The sequence below is a fragment of the Puma concolor genome, chromosome C1 (assembly GCF_028749965.1).
Source record: "Puma concolor isolate L17-30 chromosome C1, mPumCon1.1.hap2, whole genome shotgun sequence".
Lineage (NCBI taxonomy): Eukaryota > Metazoa > Chordata > Mammalia > Carnivora > Felidae > Puma > Puma concolor.
Window position 1 is genome coordinate 179,502,469 of NC_141674.1, and position 19,212 is coordinate 179,521,680.

The 19,212-nt window shown below is 41.0% G+C and overlaps 1 protein-coding gene across 4 annotated transcripts in view; it reads left to right on the forward strand.

Annotated features, from left to right (window-relative positions):
- Nucleotides 1–19,212, forward strand: part of MYO1B (myosin IB) — a 191,821-nt gene that overhangs the window by 158,840 nt on the left and 13,769 nt on the right. For 2 of the 4 annotated variants that reach the window (XM_086719171.1, XM_025912749.2), the window contains exons 18-26: nt 1,513–1,713; nt 3,288–3,381; nt 4,318–4,467; nt 7,637–7,705; nt 9,438–9,524; nt 9,771–9,857; nt 11,670–11,756; nt 15,150–15,224; nt 16,777–16,911. In XM_086719171.1, coding sequence (XP_086575297.1) covers nt 1,513–1,713; nt 3,288–3,381; nt 4,318–4,467; nt 7,637–7,705; nt 9,438–9,524; nt 9,771–9,857; nt 11,670–11,756; nt 15,150–15,224; nt 16,777–16,911 — 985 coding nt within the window. The remainder of the gene's footprint in view (nt 1–1,512; nt 1,714–3,287; nt 3,382–4,317; nt 4,468–7,636; nt 7,706–9,437; nt 9,525–9,770; nt 9,858–11,669; nt 11,757–15,149; nt 15,225–16,776; nt 16,912–19,212) is intronic. The other 2 variants (XM_025912750.2, XM_025912753.2) reach the window with 2 other exon arrangements.

The following is a 19,212-nucleotide window of genomic DNA, read 5'->3' on the forward strand; positions in this document are numbered from 1 at the left end:
ATGTTTATTTACTTTTGAGAGGAAGACACAGAATCTGAAGCAGGCTCCAGGCTCTGGGCTGTCAGCACAGAGCCGGACATGGGCTTGAACCCACGAACCATGAGATCATGACCTGAGCTGAAGTCGGACGTTTAACAGACTGAGCCACTTAGGCACCCCCTGGTTGTCTATTTTTAAGCCAAAGAGTGGACATTATTTTTATAAATGTTAAAGGAGAAGCATAAAAACACTGAGGTCATAAGATTTAATTGTTCACCTATTACATGTGTGTGTAGAATTTATTTAACAGTTGTAGGTAGGCAAATGTAGCCATAAATGTTTAGCAGCAGTGTTAATGAAGATACAGAGGTTGCTTCCATAAGATCCAAACATAACAATGGCTTAAACAAGATTGTCATTTATTTCTTATGTAACTTCTGAGTATAAGGACTCCAGGGCTAATACGACATCTTTGTTTTGTGGCTCTGTGATTCTCAGGGTGTTTCTCTCATCCATATTGTCAAAGATGGCTCTCCACCATGGCTACATTCCCAACGAGCAGTTAGCAGAAGAACAAAGGGAATGCAAGCCCCTTCCTTTTAAAGACACTTTCGGAAGTGCCATATATTAATTCTGCTATAATCCTAGTGGCCACAGTTTTAATCACATGGCCACACCTGCTTGCAAAGGAGGCTGGGAAATGTTGTCTTTCTTTGAGCAGCAAAATGCCCTGTTAAAAAGGAGGGAGAGGGGCACCTGGGTGGCTCAGTCCGTTAGGCATCTGACCTCAGCTCGGGTCATGATCTCACAGTTCGTGGGTTTGAGCCCCCATCAGGCTCTGTGCTGACAGCTAAGAGCCTTGAACCCACTTCGGATTCTGTGTCTCCCTCTCTCTCTGCCCCTCCCCTGCTCACACTCTGTTTCTCTCTCTCTCTTTCTCAAAAATAAATAAACATTAAAAAAATTTTTTTTGGAAAGGAGGGAGATATGGGGTTATAGGGAGACAACAGTGTTTTTAATAATGTCACTGAAGTATCTAATACACATACAATACAGTAAAGTGTATGACTCTTCATTGTACAGCTTGTTTAAGTTTTAGCCCCACCTGGACCAAGATACAAAACATTTCCATCATCCCATAAGATTCCTTTATGCCCCTTCCCTGTTGATCTGTACCCCTAATTCTCCCCAGAGGTAACAGCAAACTGGTTTCTAACCATAGATTTATTTTTCTCGAACTTCATATAAAAAGTGTACTCTTTTATGTCAAACTTATTTCAGTCAACAAAATGTCAGTGATACTCATCCATTTTATTGTATGGGTTGGCATTTTATTCTTTTTTAACTCACATGTATGTCACATATTTTCTGTAAAATGATTTGAAATAATTTCAAAAGCAATGACTAGGTTACCCAAGAATAATAAATAATTATCCCAAGCAGTAAATAACTATATACTATATTTTATAAAACACAGACAGATATATCCGTAAGAGACAGAGTTTAAAACCTAAAATCTTTGTAATCTTTTAGGTGCATCAAACCAAATGATAAAAAAGCGGCACACATCTTCAACGAGGCTCTTGTGTGTCATCAGATCAGGTACCTGGGACTTTTGGAGAATGTCCGAGTCAGGAGGGCAGGCTATGCCTTCAGGCAGGCCTATGAACCTTGCCTAGAAAGATACAAAATGCTTTGTAAACAAACATGGCCTCATTGGAAAGGACCAGCAAGGTAAGAAATTCATTGGTTACATTTAACAATGAAGTTATAAAGGATACAAATAACAACCTCTGTATTGGACCATCTTCCATTAGGATACCATTTTGTATTAATTATTGATTGATTATAGAGGTCTCGATTGTAAGGTTTGGATGGGGCTTATCCAATCCACGAATTTTAAAAATACGCTGTGGCAAGTTAGTAGGAAGGGATCTGTAATTGCTAAGTATATTTGTGTAGAATCATAAAAGGGTGGAGTTAGAGGTATCTTGGATCAGTGCTCTCACCCTTTTGGTTTTTTTCTGTAGGGAATTAACCCCAGAGACAGACAGTGGGTGGGGGTGAGGGTCTTTCTCTTTGCACGAGGTCCGCACCCATGGAAAAATAGATATAGGAGCAGATTTGACTCAGAGAGTCAGTGTTATTGCTGACAAAGCGGGATTGAAGAATATGGCAGAATCTGGGCCATGCAGCTTTCAGTTTATCTTCCCCGAATTGTACTTAGCCCTCCAGTCCCAGACAGAGCGCTGGACCACTACAGGCCCATCCCATGGAGCAGCCCCTGTGAGCTCTCCACATGCAGAGAGAATGTGTGTGCTGGTTTTGGGGGGGGGGGTGCTGCTGCAGAAGAGAAAGTGGGCTTTCCTGTCTGGTGGTCTTTCTTCTGCTCTCACCAGTCAGAGGAGTTGCCCCTTCTCTGTAGGTTGTAGAAGCTCTCCCAACTGCCGCAGGAAGGCCAACGTGCCTCTTTTACGGGCCCGTGCAGACTAGGGATTTGATTTCACTGTACTGGTATTGCGTCCACATTCTCACTGGACTGGCCTTTAATAGGGATATCAATAGTATTAGACACTCACCCTTCACTACGAGGAGATGAACTCCAGACATATGATGGGGTCTCTGCTACAAAATTCAATACCCAGATGATATAGAATGTGGGTACTGTTTGTTCCCACTGCTAATTTCCAGGTCAGAACATGTGTTCACTCCCTGCCTGGCACCTAGGCCATAGGTTGATGGGATAAAGTTTAGTTAGAAATTGCTGTTGAAACCAGGGTCCAGGATGGAGAAGTCAGAGCCAAGTTCAGGCAGGCCTCGCTCCTACCACATAAGGCCTATGCTTCATGACACCCCATTGGTCTGGCACTTAGCGCTCTCTTCTTGGGTCCTGCCCACACTGTGAGGCACGGAGGCGCAATATTAAAAATATTTTGGAGAATTAACCATGCGCATTCAAAATAGGTGTGAATTTCTTACACACCCTCCGGGTTCTGGCTGGTGCTTTGTGATGGGTATATCTGATTCAAAGATTACCTCTGCTAATGAAATCAAGATACGGTTTTAATACCCTGTTGTCTTCGACTGCATAGTTCTGAACCCAAATTTACTTTTTTAGTGTTACCTGGATTTGGTTTAATTCGTGGAATTCAGTCTGAAGATTCTTTGATAGAAGGCTGCTTACTAAAAGACCAATTATACTTGGAAAGAAAGCTATTATTTTATACCACTGAGAACCTGATACTGTGATTTCAGAGAAGATAACCTCTTTTTGTAACTCAGAAAACTATTTTTATTTATTTTTATAGGGCTGGCGTGGAGGTTCTCTTTAATGAGTTAGAGATTCCTGTAGAAGAGTACTCCTTTGGTAGATCAAAGATATTCATCCGGAACCCAAGAACAGTACGTAACCCAAACCTTTACAGACTGAACTTATGTTATAATCATATAGGCAAGTTCTTAGAGGATATTTAACTTCATAACATTACCCAAGATGCTGCCGATAGTGCCTCATTCAGTTTTTTCTGCAAATGTCCGAGAGGATGGGCGAGTAGGGGGCATTAAAAGAACACGTGTATTTGTTTATGAAACATCAAAATCTTAGATTGTACAACACTTCATAAATCATAAAGGAACTGTTGTTACAACAATAAAACCTTCTTACCTCATAGGAATTGAAGGTAAATTCTTACCTCATAGGAATTGGAGGTAACTGTTGTTACAACAATAAAACCTTCTTACCTCATAGGAATTGGAGGTAAATTCAGTCTGTATTTATAATACCTGAATTATGCAATAATTTTAGGAAAGACAGCCCTATTATTTTGAGGTACATGAAAGCACTCATATTTAAAAAAATTTTAAGCTGAAAATTTTAAGCTTAAAATTCTACTTAGGAACATCCAAGGGAGCATTTTTTTATAAATGAATTAGCATGAAGTATAACAAATACAACAGTGTTTTTGGTAATTTGGAAATTTGGAGAATCTGGAAGAATGTTTGAATTGTTAAACAGAGACCTTATCAGCACTTCCCTGCCGTAACAGTTGCATTCTCCTGGCTAGAGTAAAGGTAAATCTAAGTGCCCAGTTCGGCCCTTCTCTGATTTGTCATAAATTCTATATCACCTAAGATAAATAGTGATCTTGTATGAATTCATGAAAAGAGTTTTCTCATGGGTTATTATCCATATCATCCATAATCAAGACAGTTATTCATTTTTTTCCTCAAATGGGGTTGACTTTAACATCATGACATTTTTCTGCCTGGGGATGTCTTTCATGTATGTCATAAGGTTTTGGTAGAGTTTTGATAAATCCAGCTATCTTTTCTTATTAGTTATTCAAGCTAGAAGACCTGAGGAAGCAGCGTCTTGAGGACTTGGCCACTCTCATTCAGAAGATTTATCGGGGGTGGAAATGTCGTACCCACTTCCTACTAATGAGAAAAAGCCAAATTGTGATAGCTGCCTGGTACAGGAGATACGCGGTAAGAGCCTCCACCCTTTTACTCTGTAAGAATGATGCTCATTGGCTAGTATTTGTTATGTACTTTGCGTGTAAGTTTTACGTATTCAGTTCTCCCAGCAACCTCATAAATTGAGTGCTTTTGTGGTACCTTTGTTAAAGGTGGGAAAACTAAGGCATGAGCCGTTGAGTAACTTGCCCGTGGTCACGCAGCTGCTAAGTGGCAAAGATGAGGTTTGAATCCAGGACTCTTTCATAGCTCAAGTTGAGTATATCACACTGCCTTCCAGTGATATAGGTCCACATAGTGGGAAATCTAAGTCTTGAATTTGCTCATCGGATTAGAAGAGACGGTGTCATTTAACCCTTTTCATGGGGTAGGCTCAGTTTTCCAAAATAATTGGCTGTTTTCCATGTATTGTAGCAGCACTGAAAGTGGCTTAATTCCAGAAAACTGATGCCACATTTTAGTAGAATTCTGGATTTGGTGAAAGGATTGGATTTCCTTTAGTCCTCAGATTGCTGGCCCTATTATCTATGGGAAAAGACTTAAAAATAAAGTATGTTTAGTTAATTGACATGGAATTTCTTTTGGGAATTTTGTTTCTCACTTGATTATAGATATTTCATTGGAGGCATAACAAGTTTGAAGGAAATCTGAAGGTTTGCCTTTAGGTTGGCTTAAACTTAGGCTGTGTTCTCACAAGTGAATTTTGTGATAAGAACACTACTTCTGAGTGCTTTTTCATTCTGTGCTTTTTCTCTAAAGAATCGGAAGATGAATTGAATTTGCAATCACATCTCCTTTAGGATACTCTCTTTTTCTGCTCTGGAAAAGTTTTGCTATGAAGCAGTGTATAATCAGGACACAGTTTTGCTGACCTATTCCCATGTAATACATTTTAGTGTAATATGTCCACGTTTGAGAAATTAATGAGATATTTAAATGATGAAGCCAAAGGAAAAAAAAACTGCTTCAGCTTTAAGAGAGTATCCTTAAAATGGTTTGAAAGGGTACAGCCAATGGTACTACAGCTGTTCACGTATGAACCTATCCAGCCACGATGAGAGATTCATTCATATGTATTCTGCAGAGGCACAGAGGAATGTTGTCACTAACCTGTCTGTGGTGGATTCTCTTCTGTGTACACAGTAATGGCACTTGGCTCTTCTGCAGATTCATAATGCTCTGTTTTATATTTGCCTGAGAAAAGAAGGACCAACACATAGCCAGTGGTCCGGGAACCCTTTTCGTCATTTTTTGTTTGCAGATCAGTAAGAAAATCCAAGTTGGCAAGTGTAGTGAATTCATCTATCTTGAATTCAACAAATACTTTTGGAATACCTACTCTGCCAGGCTCTGGGGATAGCAACATGAACAAAACTGATGCCTGACCTCATAGAGTTCATACCTAGTGAGGGGCAATATGCATGTAAGCAAGTAAATAATCAGAACAATTATAGACTGTAGTCAGCTGGGAAGGAAACAGATTACTGAGATAAAGAATAGTGAGGAGATAGGATATAAATTTGGATAGTATGGTCAAGGAATACCCTCTGGAAGGGGGCATTTCATTAGAGGGATGAGAAGAAACAAAGCAATGAACGAAGAGAGCAGGTGCTATTTTACCTTCCCTCCCTATATAGAACTTTTATATCTCCAAGTGAAAAAAGGAGCCACCATATAATGTATCATTAGCTCATGATGGTGAGTTATAACTAGTATTAATTGGGAGAATAGAAACAAATAATAAGCCCAACTTTTAGAGAAGGTATTAATTTCGCTCTAGTGTTAGTTACATCTGTTTTAGAATTTGAACTAAATATCTCAACCAGTTAACTACATGTTATCCAAGCTAGTGATTAAACTCAACCTTTTTTCTCAACCAAATAACTCAAAGATTTTCTGAATGTCCATTTCCAATTGCTGATTATTTTAAAATCCATATTCTGTTATATTTTATAGCTCTATGAGACGAATTTTTTTAAGGTTTATTTTTGAGAGAGAGCACGAGCGAGCATGAGTGGGGGAAGGACGGGGAGATAGGGGGTAGAAGATCCAAAGCAGGCTCTGTGCTGACAGCCACAAGCCCGACGTGAGCCTTGATCTCACAAACCATGAGACCATGACCTGAACCAAAGCTGGTCGCTCAGCTGACTGAGCCACCCAGGTGAGATGAATTTTAAAGTAAGATAGAGTTGTTTTCAAGCCATTTAGGAACTTCAGAAGAAAACATCAAGGTATCAGATGCATGTCAGAAGTGATGGTCAGATATCATAGATATAGTTTGTTCTATAGCCATGGAATATTGCTCTGTGAGGAATCTTGCCGAGTTTCTGGCTCCTCATTTGACAGATGAGGAAACCGAAGTCCAGAGGAGGTAGTGATTTGTCCAAAATCCTAGGGTTCTCTTTGTCTTTCTGTCTGGCATTCTCTTTTTGTTCTGCTGCTCATGTGTTGATAACATCACTCTGTTTCCTCTGAGCTTCCCAAATCTAGCCTAGAGGGCTGGAAGGCATGTGTCCCACCTCAGAAAAGGGAGCTGAGCAATCCAGCATTTCCAAAGTGAGAGAGGCACAGCATGACTTCATGGCTTGGTTAGAAAAGCTGTGAAATTTCATCACAGATGCTGACATGCCGGTGAATATTCCACATTAAATACAATACGAGCTCACTTTTCTAGGGATGGTATTCCAGTGGCCTCCACTCTTCCGAGTAGAAGTAAAAAGGGCCTTTGGGCATTGATCTTGCCGTGCCCACATGCATGGCCTGCCGCACTGGGTTTTCTTTAACCTTCCCTGCCTGGAAGTAACTTTGGCTGTATCTCAACCAACTTGGTGCTCACTTGACCCTCCCAGGATGTGGTTTCTATTTTACCTTGCTGATTGGTACCCAGTGCGAGTCCTTGAGTGCAGGAATGGAGTTGGAGTCACTTGTATAGCCTCATAGTTCAATTAAAGTGATACTCATTTAATTATATTTAGCACCCTTGAAACATACTCTGGATTAACTGTAATAATTTTGAATTGTTTGATATTTTGGTTTCTTTACATATTGGTTCCCAGGAGGAATATGGGAGATGAAGGGTTAATTGCACTAAGTGAGCAAGTACTCTGTCTCAGTCCTTGCAGTATAGGTATTACAGATGTGTAAACAGAACTGGTAACAATCTCCCCCTTTTGTCCCACAGCAACAAAAGAGGTATCAACAGATAAAGAGTTCTGCCTTGGTAATTCAGTCTTATATCCGGGGTTGGAAGGTGAGTTTAAAAGAAGTGAGCCTTATTTATTGGGGGTTTTTAAGTTCTTCACAAAGGAGGATGATGTCTTTAAGGTCACCCTGCAGGGGGGAGCTCCTCATCTCCTGCCTACCCTGTAAATAGTCAGATGGAAAGAATAAATATTATGGGCTACACTGGGGCCCTTGTGACCATGTCTTGGCCGCATCCTTCTAACTGGCTCTCTTCTCAAGAGCTTTGTTCTCGAAGCAGGAAGTCTTGAAATAATACCGTACATGATTTCAATATCCTCTTGCCCCCCGTTTGCAAGGGAAGTGGTAGTCCAGAAGGCTGTCTGTCAACACTGTTGCCTCCGCACCTGTGCGTCCTGCCCGGCCCAACTCCTTCCATAACTTCCTGGTGACCATCTTGTGGGCTGCCCTGTCATGATCAAAACATCCTGAGCTCTGGCCATTCTAGTTGGGATCACAGTGTACCCATCACCTAGTTCCAGATCCTGGCTGCAAGGCTTGGTTCAGGGGTCAGCAGTCCACAGCCTATGCCTGTTTTTGTACAACCCCAGAAGGAAGAATGGCTTTTATGTTCTTAAAGCATTGTTTAAAATAACAGAGAGAACTTTTCATGACATGTAAAAATTATATGGAATACAACTTTCATATGAATATATATACAAATATAAAATGTATATAAATATACAAATATAAGTACAAAGCTCATATAAATAAAGTTTTATTGGTACAGACCCTTGCTTATTTATTTACATCTTGTGTGTAAATACATCTTGTGCTTTAGCGCTCTGACAGCAGAGTTGAGTAACTGTGATAGAGACCTATAAACGGGAAAGCCAAAAATACCATCTGGCCTTCTGCAGAAAGTTTACTGTCCCTGCTCTAAGTCAAAGATCCTTCAGAGCCTATTCTGACCACTTTCCTACTGGGAGATTTCTGTGGAGTGGGCTAATGCAGAGGAGCTACTTCAAGACAATTCCCAGGCCCAGAACCCGTTCAGAGGGTACAACATTTGGCCGGGAGTCCAGTAGCATCGATCGACCTTTGTCTAGGCCATGGGTCAATTTGGCGGCTGTGCGATAGTAAATGCCAGAATATAAATGCAAGCACATAGAGTAAGTGAAATCACTGCCTGCAAGTCCTTCTTTGACCTTATTACTGGATCATGGGTCCGTGTCTCCAGTCTAGAGCCTTCAGACATTCCGAGCCCACCTCCCAACCAACATGTCCTCCGGGCCCCCATAAAATCAGTTTGTGGTAACTGCCTGGGAGAAGCCACTGGTTTTGGACTAATGAGATTTTTCTTTAGCAAGTTTTTAAGGATCTCTTTTGCATAAAAAGTACAGCTGAGGTGATGTCATGTACAACAATGGTAAAGGTGGTAAATGGGTTTTGGAGCATTGGAGATCCTCCGACTGCATCCCGAGAGCTATTCCTTCCATCTGACGTGCACCAGCTTCTATGGCTCGTGCTCACATTTCTTCATGTCCCACGTTAGGGCACAGGAGGCCGCTGTCTCGGTCTGAATGGGGGCCACACTGCTGTGCTTAGTGACCTTTTTACTTACTACCTTCTCATAGTCCGTTTAGGCCGAATAAGCAATGTCCCCTTTTCCTTTCTTTCAATGATAGATCTTTCGCTTGACAGTGGATGTTATGACTGTCTCTGCAAGTATGTTTTTCAACCAGTATGGCATCTTACTTTTTGTTAACTTCCTACTTTCTCTGGGTGATTCTTCACCTTAGGCCCGAAAAATCCTGCGGGAACTGAAGCACCAAAAGCGCTGTGAGGAGGCAGCCACCACCATCGCGGCCTATTGGCATGGTACCCAGGTAGGCCAGACACTGCCCCCTGGAAGGCAGCGGGGGCGGGTGTCAGAAATTGTTTCACTGGCTTAAGCTACTGAGCACGCATTTACCTGTCTCTCTCTCTCTGACGTTTTGGTGTGGGGTGGTGGCACACGCTTTCGCGTTTGCTGTGTGATGGTGACCGGTGTCTTTCTTCTCTCTCCTTTGGGAACCAGCAGTAACCTTTCCTGCCTTAAACTTTTCTGTAACTCCTTTTCAAATGCATCACAGGCGCGAAGGGAACTGAGCCGGCTGAAGGAGGAGGCTAGGAATAAACATGCTATTGCAGTTATTTGGGCTTACTGGCTCGGATCTAAGGTACTTGATTCGCACATCCCATTACTCCGTCCCGGAATCGGCAATAACCAGTTTGTATCTTTAGCCTGTCAGGGGGTGAATGCCTACAGTTAACAGTGCCTCACCCCGGTGCATGTCCTAGCCGCCGGATCGAATAAACCTGGATGTGGTAGTGTAGTAGTGCACGTTAGTAGGAGCCCTAAGCATGTGTAGGCCAAAAAGACTAATTGCTTATTAATGAGGCACTGGTCCAGTTGCTGTTTAACAAAACAAAACAAAAACAAAAACAAAAAAAACCCCTCAAGTAACATGCATGTTTCGTTGTGTTTTTTTTTTTTCCTTCCCTTTTCTCTCCCCCCGCCCCCCCAGCATATACCAGCAGTTTTCTAGAGATATTTTTGTTGGGTGGGGGGTTGGAGGGGCATGTTGGGAATGTTAAGATTTGGGCTTCAGTTGGTCTTCTGCAACATGGTGACAGGAAGAACACCTTTAACGCATGCCTTAAAAAATATTAATCCACGAATGAAATTGTTTTTTAGGCTCACTGTGGCCGCCATTGATTATTATAAGCAAAATATTGTATGCGAAAAGAATGATCATTTGTGATTGAACAGAAAGCTGTGTTCATGCAAAGCTAGCTATCATTGCCGCTGAAGAATCCCAAGAATTTCAGCTTCAGCTGTTTGTGTTCAGAAACAAAGGCCTCCTGAAATACTCTCACTAATCCCCAGGCAGAGTCGTGGGCTCTGTGAACATTTCACATACCCCAAGGGACGAGACTTTTAGATGTTTTTGTTACTTAGAAAATCAAAGGTCATCTCTGCTAAAAATGTGTATTCCAGTTAGAAACATAAATATCAATATAATCCTATGTTTTTAAGTTTACCTTGTCAGCATTATAAGTCCATCTTGTGAGAAAAATGAGAAAAGTCAACATTTGCCTGTATAAGGATCTTAATTTGCCAAAAAAACTTACCAGAGCTGTTCATTTGTGTCCCCCCCCCTTGAAAAATCTGTGACGAACAGGCTAGTTCCTTTAGTAATCAGAGGGAAATGTCCTAGCTGAGGCAGAAGGACTCTTAGACAGTTATCCCTGGGGTTTCCCCACTGAGGTAGCCCATTTCCCAGTCTGAGTACCAAAAGTGGTGAAAAATCACTGCATGTTTCATCTTTCAAAGTAGCATGCTTCAGATTGACTGTTCCCTAAGATTAATTTTTAAACCATAAGTCGTTTCACTTTTTATCTTGCTTCAGTGTATTTCACTGTCCGGGGCCTTAGCTCACACTGAATTTTGATATGTGCTACTTCTAATTTGCTAATGGGAAAGAAACAACTTTATTCTTTCCATGTTCTAAATGGTTGTTCACAAGAGTTGTCTTTTTGTACGTCCAAATGAATGAACACAGGAATTCCTAGCCTCTCTAGTCCTGGGTACTGGCAGCAAAGGGAAGTCTGCTGAAGTCACTAGGTGCTACTCACAGCTCTAAGGCTTGGATAGGGGAGAGAGAGAGAGTGTGGAGAATAGAAGAAGGAGAGAGAATGAGGAGGGAGGAAAAAGGGAAAACTGGAAGTAGGGGGGCAGAGGCGTGGCTTACCTCCGGTACCACATAGATGGCCTTCCTCTGGAACAGAGGCTCAGTGCACTAAACATACAAAGGACTGCACCAGACTTACGCGGATTCTTTGGGTTTAAGTGATTATGCCCTATTCTTCTATCATTCTGAAATCCTTATTCATAAGTTGGCTCTTCTGTTTGGTGGGGTATCTTCTTCTGGTCATTTGTGCTGTCTGCATTGGGCCGTCTCTTTTATTTACTATCTAAAACGTTCTAGGCTCGAAGGGAATTGAAACGCTTGAAGGAGGAGGCTAGGCGTAAGCATGCAGTCGCTGTCATTTGGGCTTACTGGCTTGGACTAAAGGTACTTCCCCACCCCTTCTTTCTGTCCACGGTGAACTCAATGAAGCCTAGCACTTACTAACCCAGAGAAAATGATTGATGATGCTTGCTTATGGTCTGCACAGTCTTTTACAGTGTCACCTTGCCTAATTCCATTTCTTTTTGAGAACAAACCTGTGCACTAATATTTTCTGATGTTGTTGTGTATTTCTTTAAATAATAGGTTTAAAGTATCTGAAGCATCTAATAAGACATTTTGTTATCCAAGTCCTATTTTGTGTTATCTTTATGAAGATGAAGTTTGTGTTTTGTTTTTTGTTTTTAATTCATGAGACAGAGTTACAGTAGTTGAGCTAAAAGCTGACCCATGGTCTACAGTGGCCAGCCAGGGGATATCTGGCTTTTGTTTCCCTTTGTCTGCCTATCCTGCTCCAACGATGGCTCCTGGAGCAGAGTGTTCTACAAAGTGACTGCCATTCTAATTGTTCAGCTTAGAAACCAAAGGGTTTTGCATTAAAAGTACAGATTTTGGCAATTAAGACCAGCAGTCGCTCATTCAGGTTAAAGAGAACTTTAGATTCAAATGCCTTTTAATGTAGGGTAGGGTTTATTTCAAAGTGGTGCTTACTGCTTTAGGCAAGATATGCGTAAGTAAACATGACTGAGCCCCAGAAACAACTTTTTGCCATTGAGAACAACTTTCGGGCAGTGTAAAGATTGTGTCTTCCTGTTATTCAGTAACTCATCACCTTAGGGTACCATCCATATTGTCTTTTAGGAATAATTAGGCCCCTATATGACACTATTCCTCTTTATTATTTTTGCTATAACCATTCATCTTCTTCTAAATATTTACCATCTAGGAAGCCACTGACTCTGAATCTAAACAGCATCAGCAGTATCTGTATGTTCTGCTTTTGAGTAATCTGCATTTTCCCCTGAAAATTTAGCCTGTAAACTTTCAGTGAATTAACCTTTTTGATTATACTGAATATTCATCAAGTAATTTTTGAAGTACTTAAGAAGTAACTTAAGTATGAATTTAAGATGTTCCATTTCAAGAATTCTAAACAAGTTCTAGAACTACTTTTTTTAAAGGATTTTATTTCCCATTTTACTCACTTGTTCTGATTTGTATCCTGATTTTCATAAAAGGAAGGAACCAAACATTGAGTCAGGATTTTTACCCTGTATAATACCTACCAGCAGAATCACATTTGTCTTCAGTTTCTGGGTTTAACTCACTGCATATGATTTCAGAAAATCTTTCCATCTTAGGGGTGTATGCTAGTAACCTAGAAATCAAATTCAGTTTGTAGGTGAATGGTGTTGGAGCTGAAATTAACGGGCCCTACTCTAGATGTAACTGCCCCCCCCCCCCCGGTTTCCAATAAAACAGAAGTATTTTAATATGTCACCATTATCATTGTTCTGAAATAAGATTAAACTTCTCTGAAGTCCAAGAATGTAATAATTTTGTGCTAGTGTTTTTTAAAGAATGATGTCGATACGAGCAGTAGTTTTGCCCTTTTATGTGATTAGGTTCTTGTGGAATTGATTACAAAGTTCAGTGGATCATTTTTGGACTGCCAGGGCCCGTGAGGGGAGCCCATTTTATATGTCAACGTGTCACCAGCCTTTTCTATTTATAGCTGTATTTCTGGAGAATATTTCAGGGGAAATATTGCTGTGAATATCAAAAAGCATGTTGCAGTGAACTCACTTACAATGACATTCAACTACATATGGTAGGACTTCCAGTATATTTCTATGGATATGTTCACATGAAACCTTACTCTAACTTCTCTGCTTCCCTATGCTATTAAAATTCCAGGAGCCAATTAAAAGGTACCATTTTTCTTCCCTTTGTCCCTTCTAACTTTATTAGTTTGAGATTTGAATCTAGCAACTCCTTGGCTAAAGGAGAAAGGATAATCAGTACCATAGAATATGAACAAAAGGAGGAACTTCCTGTGTGGTATCTGGGGGAAAATTTTTTTTAAATCTATTTTTGAGAGAGGGAGGGGCAGAGACAGAGGGAGAAAGAGAGAGAGAGACAGAGAAACCAAACAGGCTCCACACTGTCAGCGCAGAGCCTGATGGCAGGACTCAAACTCATGAACTGTGAGACCATGACTGAGCCGAAACCAAGAATCGGATGCTTAATTAACGACTGAGCCACCCAGGTGCCCCTGGAAAAAATTTTAAACCTTAATAATCCATAAGCGTAGAGAATGGGTCTGGCGCTTACATGTCCCATGGGACCAGGGAGGTGACAAGGATGAGGGAAGTAGCAGATGGAAGATGTATCAGGAAGGATGGGGCCCTGAGCAGCGTGGAGCATCCTGTCTCATAAAGGCAGCCACAGCTCCTGTGGTCTCGTCTTTGTCATGTGGGAATGGGGCTCACCGTTGCTAGATCTTAGAAAACTTGAAGAGAAACGTGTAGCCTGAATTTTCCGTGCGAAGTGCTTCATTTAAAAATAGGCATATAAAACATTTTTCTACAAACTGAATTTGGCTAGTAGGTTGTGAGCTTGGATTTTGAACATGTGCGGTTAAACCCAGAAAAGTAAAGACAAAAGAAAAAGGCATAGCATGTCTGAATTATTCAAATAGGCTGGTGTTTTGCTAAAATCTAACGTTCTCATTGACAGCCGAGTGACAATCGGTATTTTAAGTAGTTTTTAGGGTTTTTTTCTCAGTTTCAAAACTTAACTGTATCATTCATTCATTCATTCGGTAAACACCTCACCTAGTGATTTGATTTGTTGAACACTAGTGTGCAAAGTGCATATGACAGTGTAGCAAGGAAGAAATAGGGAAACTAAAACTGTAACATGTCCTGAGTGTTGTGATAGTGTTAGTAGAAACTCGGACAGGAGTAGAGATGAGAGAAAAATTAATGCAGTTAAATGGGAGATTTCTAATGGGAGACCACAAGCTTCTTTTTAAATTCTTATTTTTAGGCACAATGAGCTCCCAGCACATGGCACTGAAGTCCTGTCTTCGTATGCAGGGCTTTGGAAGCTGTGCTGGAGTTCGTCAGGCATTTTCTTTTTACCTTTTAAGAACAATTTGCAGTGAAAATTACCTATGTAATTTTTTTTCTGATATGTATTTTGATTTGTGATGAGTTTGTAGCCATGCCTGTAGAGTGTTTCTTGTCAAATCTTCAGGCACTTTAAAAACGAATTGAGAGGATTTAAAACATTAGAACATTCTGGTATTACCACTTTGCAGCTCTCTGATTTAAAATCCACTGTCTCAGTGTGCTTCAATCATTTTACTATATCCAGAAAGTCACTTATAAATTTGACTTGTTCCACCTTTTTTTTCATTTTTGATAGAAGTGTATCATATGGGCACCTGCCGGCCACACGTTAACCTCTGTGTTCTGCTGCTTCTATTTAAAGGTCCGTCGGGAGTACAGGAAATTCTTCAGAGCCAATGCTGGAAAGAAAATTTATGAATTTACGCTTCAGAGAATTGTAAGTCTATACTTTCTGTGTGGCTAATTAGCATTATAGGACTAACTAGTGAATAGCATCACCTCAATCATAAATGACTTGTTTGGTAACTATTAAACCCTAGCTGTGACACTGAGAGATTGTGACCTTCTATCATTTCCCCTCAAATTCCGGTAGAATTGTGTCAGGTTAGCAGCCCACATATGATCAATGAAATGTTCTTTGACAGAGAGAACGTTCTCTGGGGAAGGGGAACCCAAGAAAGCGTGGTGTGTTGGTTCAGGCTACTATAATGAAAATACCATAGACTGTGTGGCTTAATAAACATTTATTTCTCATAGTCCTGGAGACTGGGCAGCCCAAGATCAGAGTGCCAGCATGGTCTGGTTCTGGTGAGGGCTTTTTCCTAGTTTCCTCACAGGAGAAGAGGAAGAGAAGCAAGCTCTTTCCCGTGTCTTCTTATAAGAGCAGTAATCCTGGGAGCACCACCCCTTGTAACCTTACTCACCTAATTGCCTCCCCAAGGCCCCGTTTCCTAACACTATCCCATTGGGGGTTAGGATTTCAACATAGGAATCTGAGGGGAACACCAAGATCTTGCCCTGCTGAATTGCCACAAGCTGCTGCAGGGCGAGGTTGGTCAACGAGGAGAGCAGGGCTGTGCCACGATTCCGGGATGGATTCTAACATTTCCCTCTGGCTTCCAGAGAAGTATATGTAGCGGTAACGTGCAAACTCTGGAGCCAACTCACTCTGCCATGTACAGATTTACAGCTTGAGCAAATCACATAACTTCTGTGAGCCTCATCTTGTCACCTGTAAAATGGAGTGATAATTGAAAGCTCTTACAGTTCCTGGCTCATATTCAGTACTCTAGAGCAGTGCTGTCCGATAGGACTTTCTGCAGCAGTGAAAATGTTCTAGATCTTTGTGGTACAGTAAAGTCTAGCCACATGTGGCTGTTGAGCACTTGAAATGTAACTAATGTGATTGGTGAACTGGATTTTTAACTTTTAATTACTAAAGATTTAAACAGAAATAGTCACAGGTGGCAAGTGGCTGCCTATTAAACAATGCAGCTTTCTAGTGTTAGCTGGTGTAAGTATTAATGTTAATTTTAAAATTAGTGTTCTGGGGCGCCTGGGTGGCGCAGTCGGTTGAGCATCCGACTTCAGCCAGGTCATGATCTCACGGTCCGTGAGTTCGAGCCCCGCGTCAGGCTCTGGGCTGAAGCTCAGAGCCTAGAGCCTGTTTCCGATTCTGTGTCTCCCTCTCTCTCTGCCCCTCCCCCGTTCATGCTCTGTCTCTCTCTGTCCCAAAAATAAGTAAATGTTGAAAAAAAAAATTTAAAAAAAAAAAAGTGTTCTTCCTTTCTCTTAACCATTTAGTGGAGCTTAGATTTTCCCAACCAATACAGAGAGTTAAAAAGAGATTTTCCAGAGGAGTTGCAACATTTTATAAACTAAAACTTGCTAAATTCCACCAAGTGGTTTGCTTGATCCTGGTTTATGTAAAACAATGACTTTTCTGGTATATTTTACTTATCTAGCATTTTTTGTCAAACTCAACATAGGTGCAAAAATACTTCTTGGAAATGAAAAATAAGATGCCTTCCTTATCTCCAATAGACAAGAACTGGCCATCAAGACCTTACCTATTTTTGGATTCTACTCACAAAGAACTAAAAAGGATTTTCCACTTGTGGAGGGTAAAAAAATGCCTTGTTAGGTTTTTTTTTTTTTTCAGAGACTTCTTAACATATATTTTGAGCGTTTGAAAATGTTATGTAAAAGCAGATTTTTAACCATGCTCTTCCTCTAACCTCAAAGAGACGTATCTGAGGACCTTGGTATTTTTGAACCATGCACCGTACTTGGCTTTGTGTGAGAATTTCTAGAGCAGCCAGGGGTTCCCATGACTGTCACCTGTCATCCTTGTCTGGAAAGGAGAGTGTGCATGGCTCCAGTGTCTTTCCCTTCCAGATTCCAGTTGCTTTAAAGTAGTTCAGGTTTTTGTTTTGTTTTGATGTGTTTCTGTTATTCATCTTTACCTGAAGGAATACTGCCAGAGATAGAAATAATAAAATTTGAACATCTTCACAGGATATAGTTAAATCTGGAAGATTGTAGGAGTTTACTTTCTAAGATGTATTGAGTACGTGCATAAACGTACGTGAGAACACTACATGTTTTGATGGACTGGGGAAAAAAACGGCTTTAGAGTGCCTCCCGAGACATCAAAGAGATTAAGTTTCCCTCAACCTGAATTAAATGGAAGCTAAAAATCTATTTGACATTGCCTTATATTTTTAGCTTCCTTAATTTTATGAGAGCATAACGTGTTATTTAGGTGTTGCCCAGAAGTACGTGGGTTACTTATATAGATGTTGACTTTATTTTAGTAGTTCAGTTGATATATGGAATGCTAAATATGTACAAGTGTCAGATACGATATAATCATTAATATGATAATCATATAATCCTACGATATAATCATTGAAAGGCTTATTATATTTGGTAAGTGAATGACTGATGGATATCACTTCCAGGAAACTCTTTCCTGCTGGGCACTGTAGGCTTGTCCCTTTCCAGAATTACATATGTAGAGTGACATTATCACTGAATAGTGTAATATTGGTGACACAGCATGTGGAACTGGATTCTCCCTTCTGTTCCCTAACTTAGTGAGTCAGTTTGGTGAAATTCACCAGTGTCTCAGTGCTCATCTCCCTCTTTGAGTCTGACAGTGAGACTATTTTCAGAAATAACGATGGGGAGCTTCTAATGCCAGGAGTCTGCTCTGCCTCTGCTCTCCCCTGGCCCCTGGCCCTTACCTCCCTTGCATTTGGGGATAGAGAATGAGAGGGATGTGTTTATTCCTGAAAGGGTGGGCAGCAATGCTAACATTCCCTTATACCATTATATCAGTGGGTCTCAACTACATTTCTAACTGAATGTCTTAGAGTTCATCTGAAACACCTGGCCTAGGGGCACCTGGGTGGTCAGTCGGTTGAACGTCCCAACTCTGACTCAGGTCATGATCTTGCAGTTTGTGAGTTTGAGCCCGATGTCGGGCTCCGTGCTGACAGCTGAGCCTGGAACCTGCTTTGGATTCTGTGTCTTCCCTTCTCTGCCCCTTCCTTGCTCATGCTCTGTCTCTCTCTCTCTCAAAAATAAATAAACATAATAAAAAATAAAAATAAAACAACCTGTCCCTGCCCCTCCAGCCACCCCCTGTGTCCCTTCAGTACCATCTCAGAATCCAGCCAAAGGAGAGATTTCTCAGGTCAGGTGTCCATACCGTAAAATGGCAATAGGGGGTTCAGAGCAGTATTTTTCAAACCAAGGGTTGTAGCATATTTGCGAGTCGTGAAATCAATTTAATAGATACTGACCAGCGTTTTAAAATGAAATACAGTAGGATAGAAGACGTCCACATGGCCAACCGACACATGAAAAAATGCTCAATATCACTCATCATCAGGGAAATACAAATCAAAACCACAATGAGATACCACCTTACACCTGTCAGAATGGCTAAGATTAACAACTCAGGCAACAACAGATGTTGGCGAGGATGCAGAGAAAGAGGATCTCTTTTGCATTGTTGGTGGGAATGCAAGCTGGTGCAGCCACTCTGGAAAACAGTATGGAGGTTCCTCAAAAAACTAAAAATAGAACTACCCTACGACCCAGCAATTGCACTACTAGGTATTTATCCAAGGGATATAGGTGTGCTGTTTCGAAGGGATACATGCACCCCCATGTTTCTAGCAGCACTATCAACAATAGCCAAAGTATGGAAAGAGCCCAAATGTCCATCGATGGATGAATGGATAAAGAAAATGTGGTGTGTGTGTGTATATATCTATCTATCTATACACACACACACACACACACACACACACACACACACAATGGAGTATTACTCAGCAATCAAAAAGAATGAAATCTTGCCATTTGCGACTACGTGGATGGAACTGGAGGGTGTTATGCTAAGTGAAATTAGT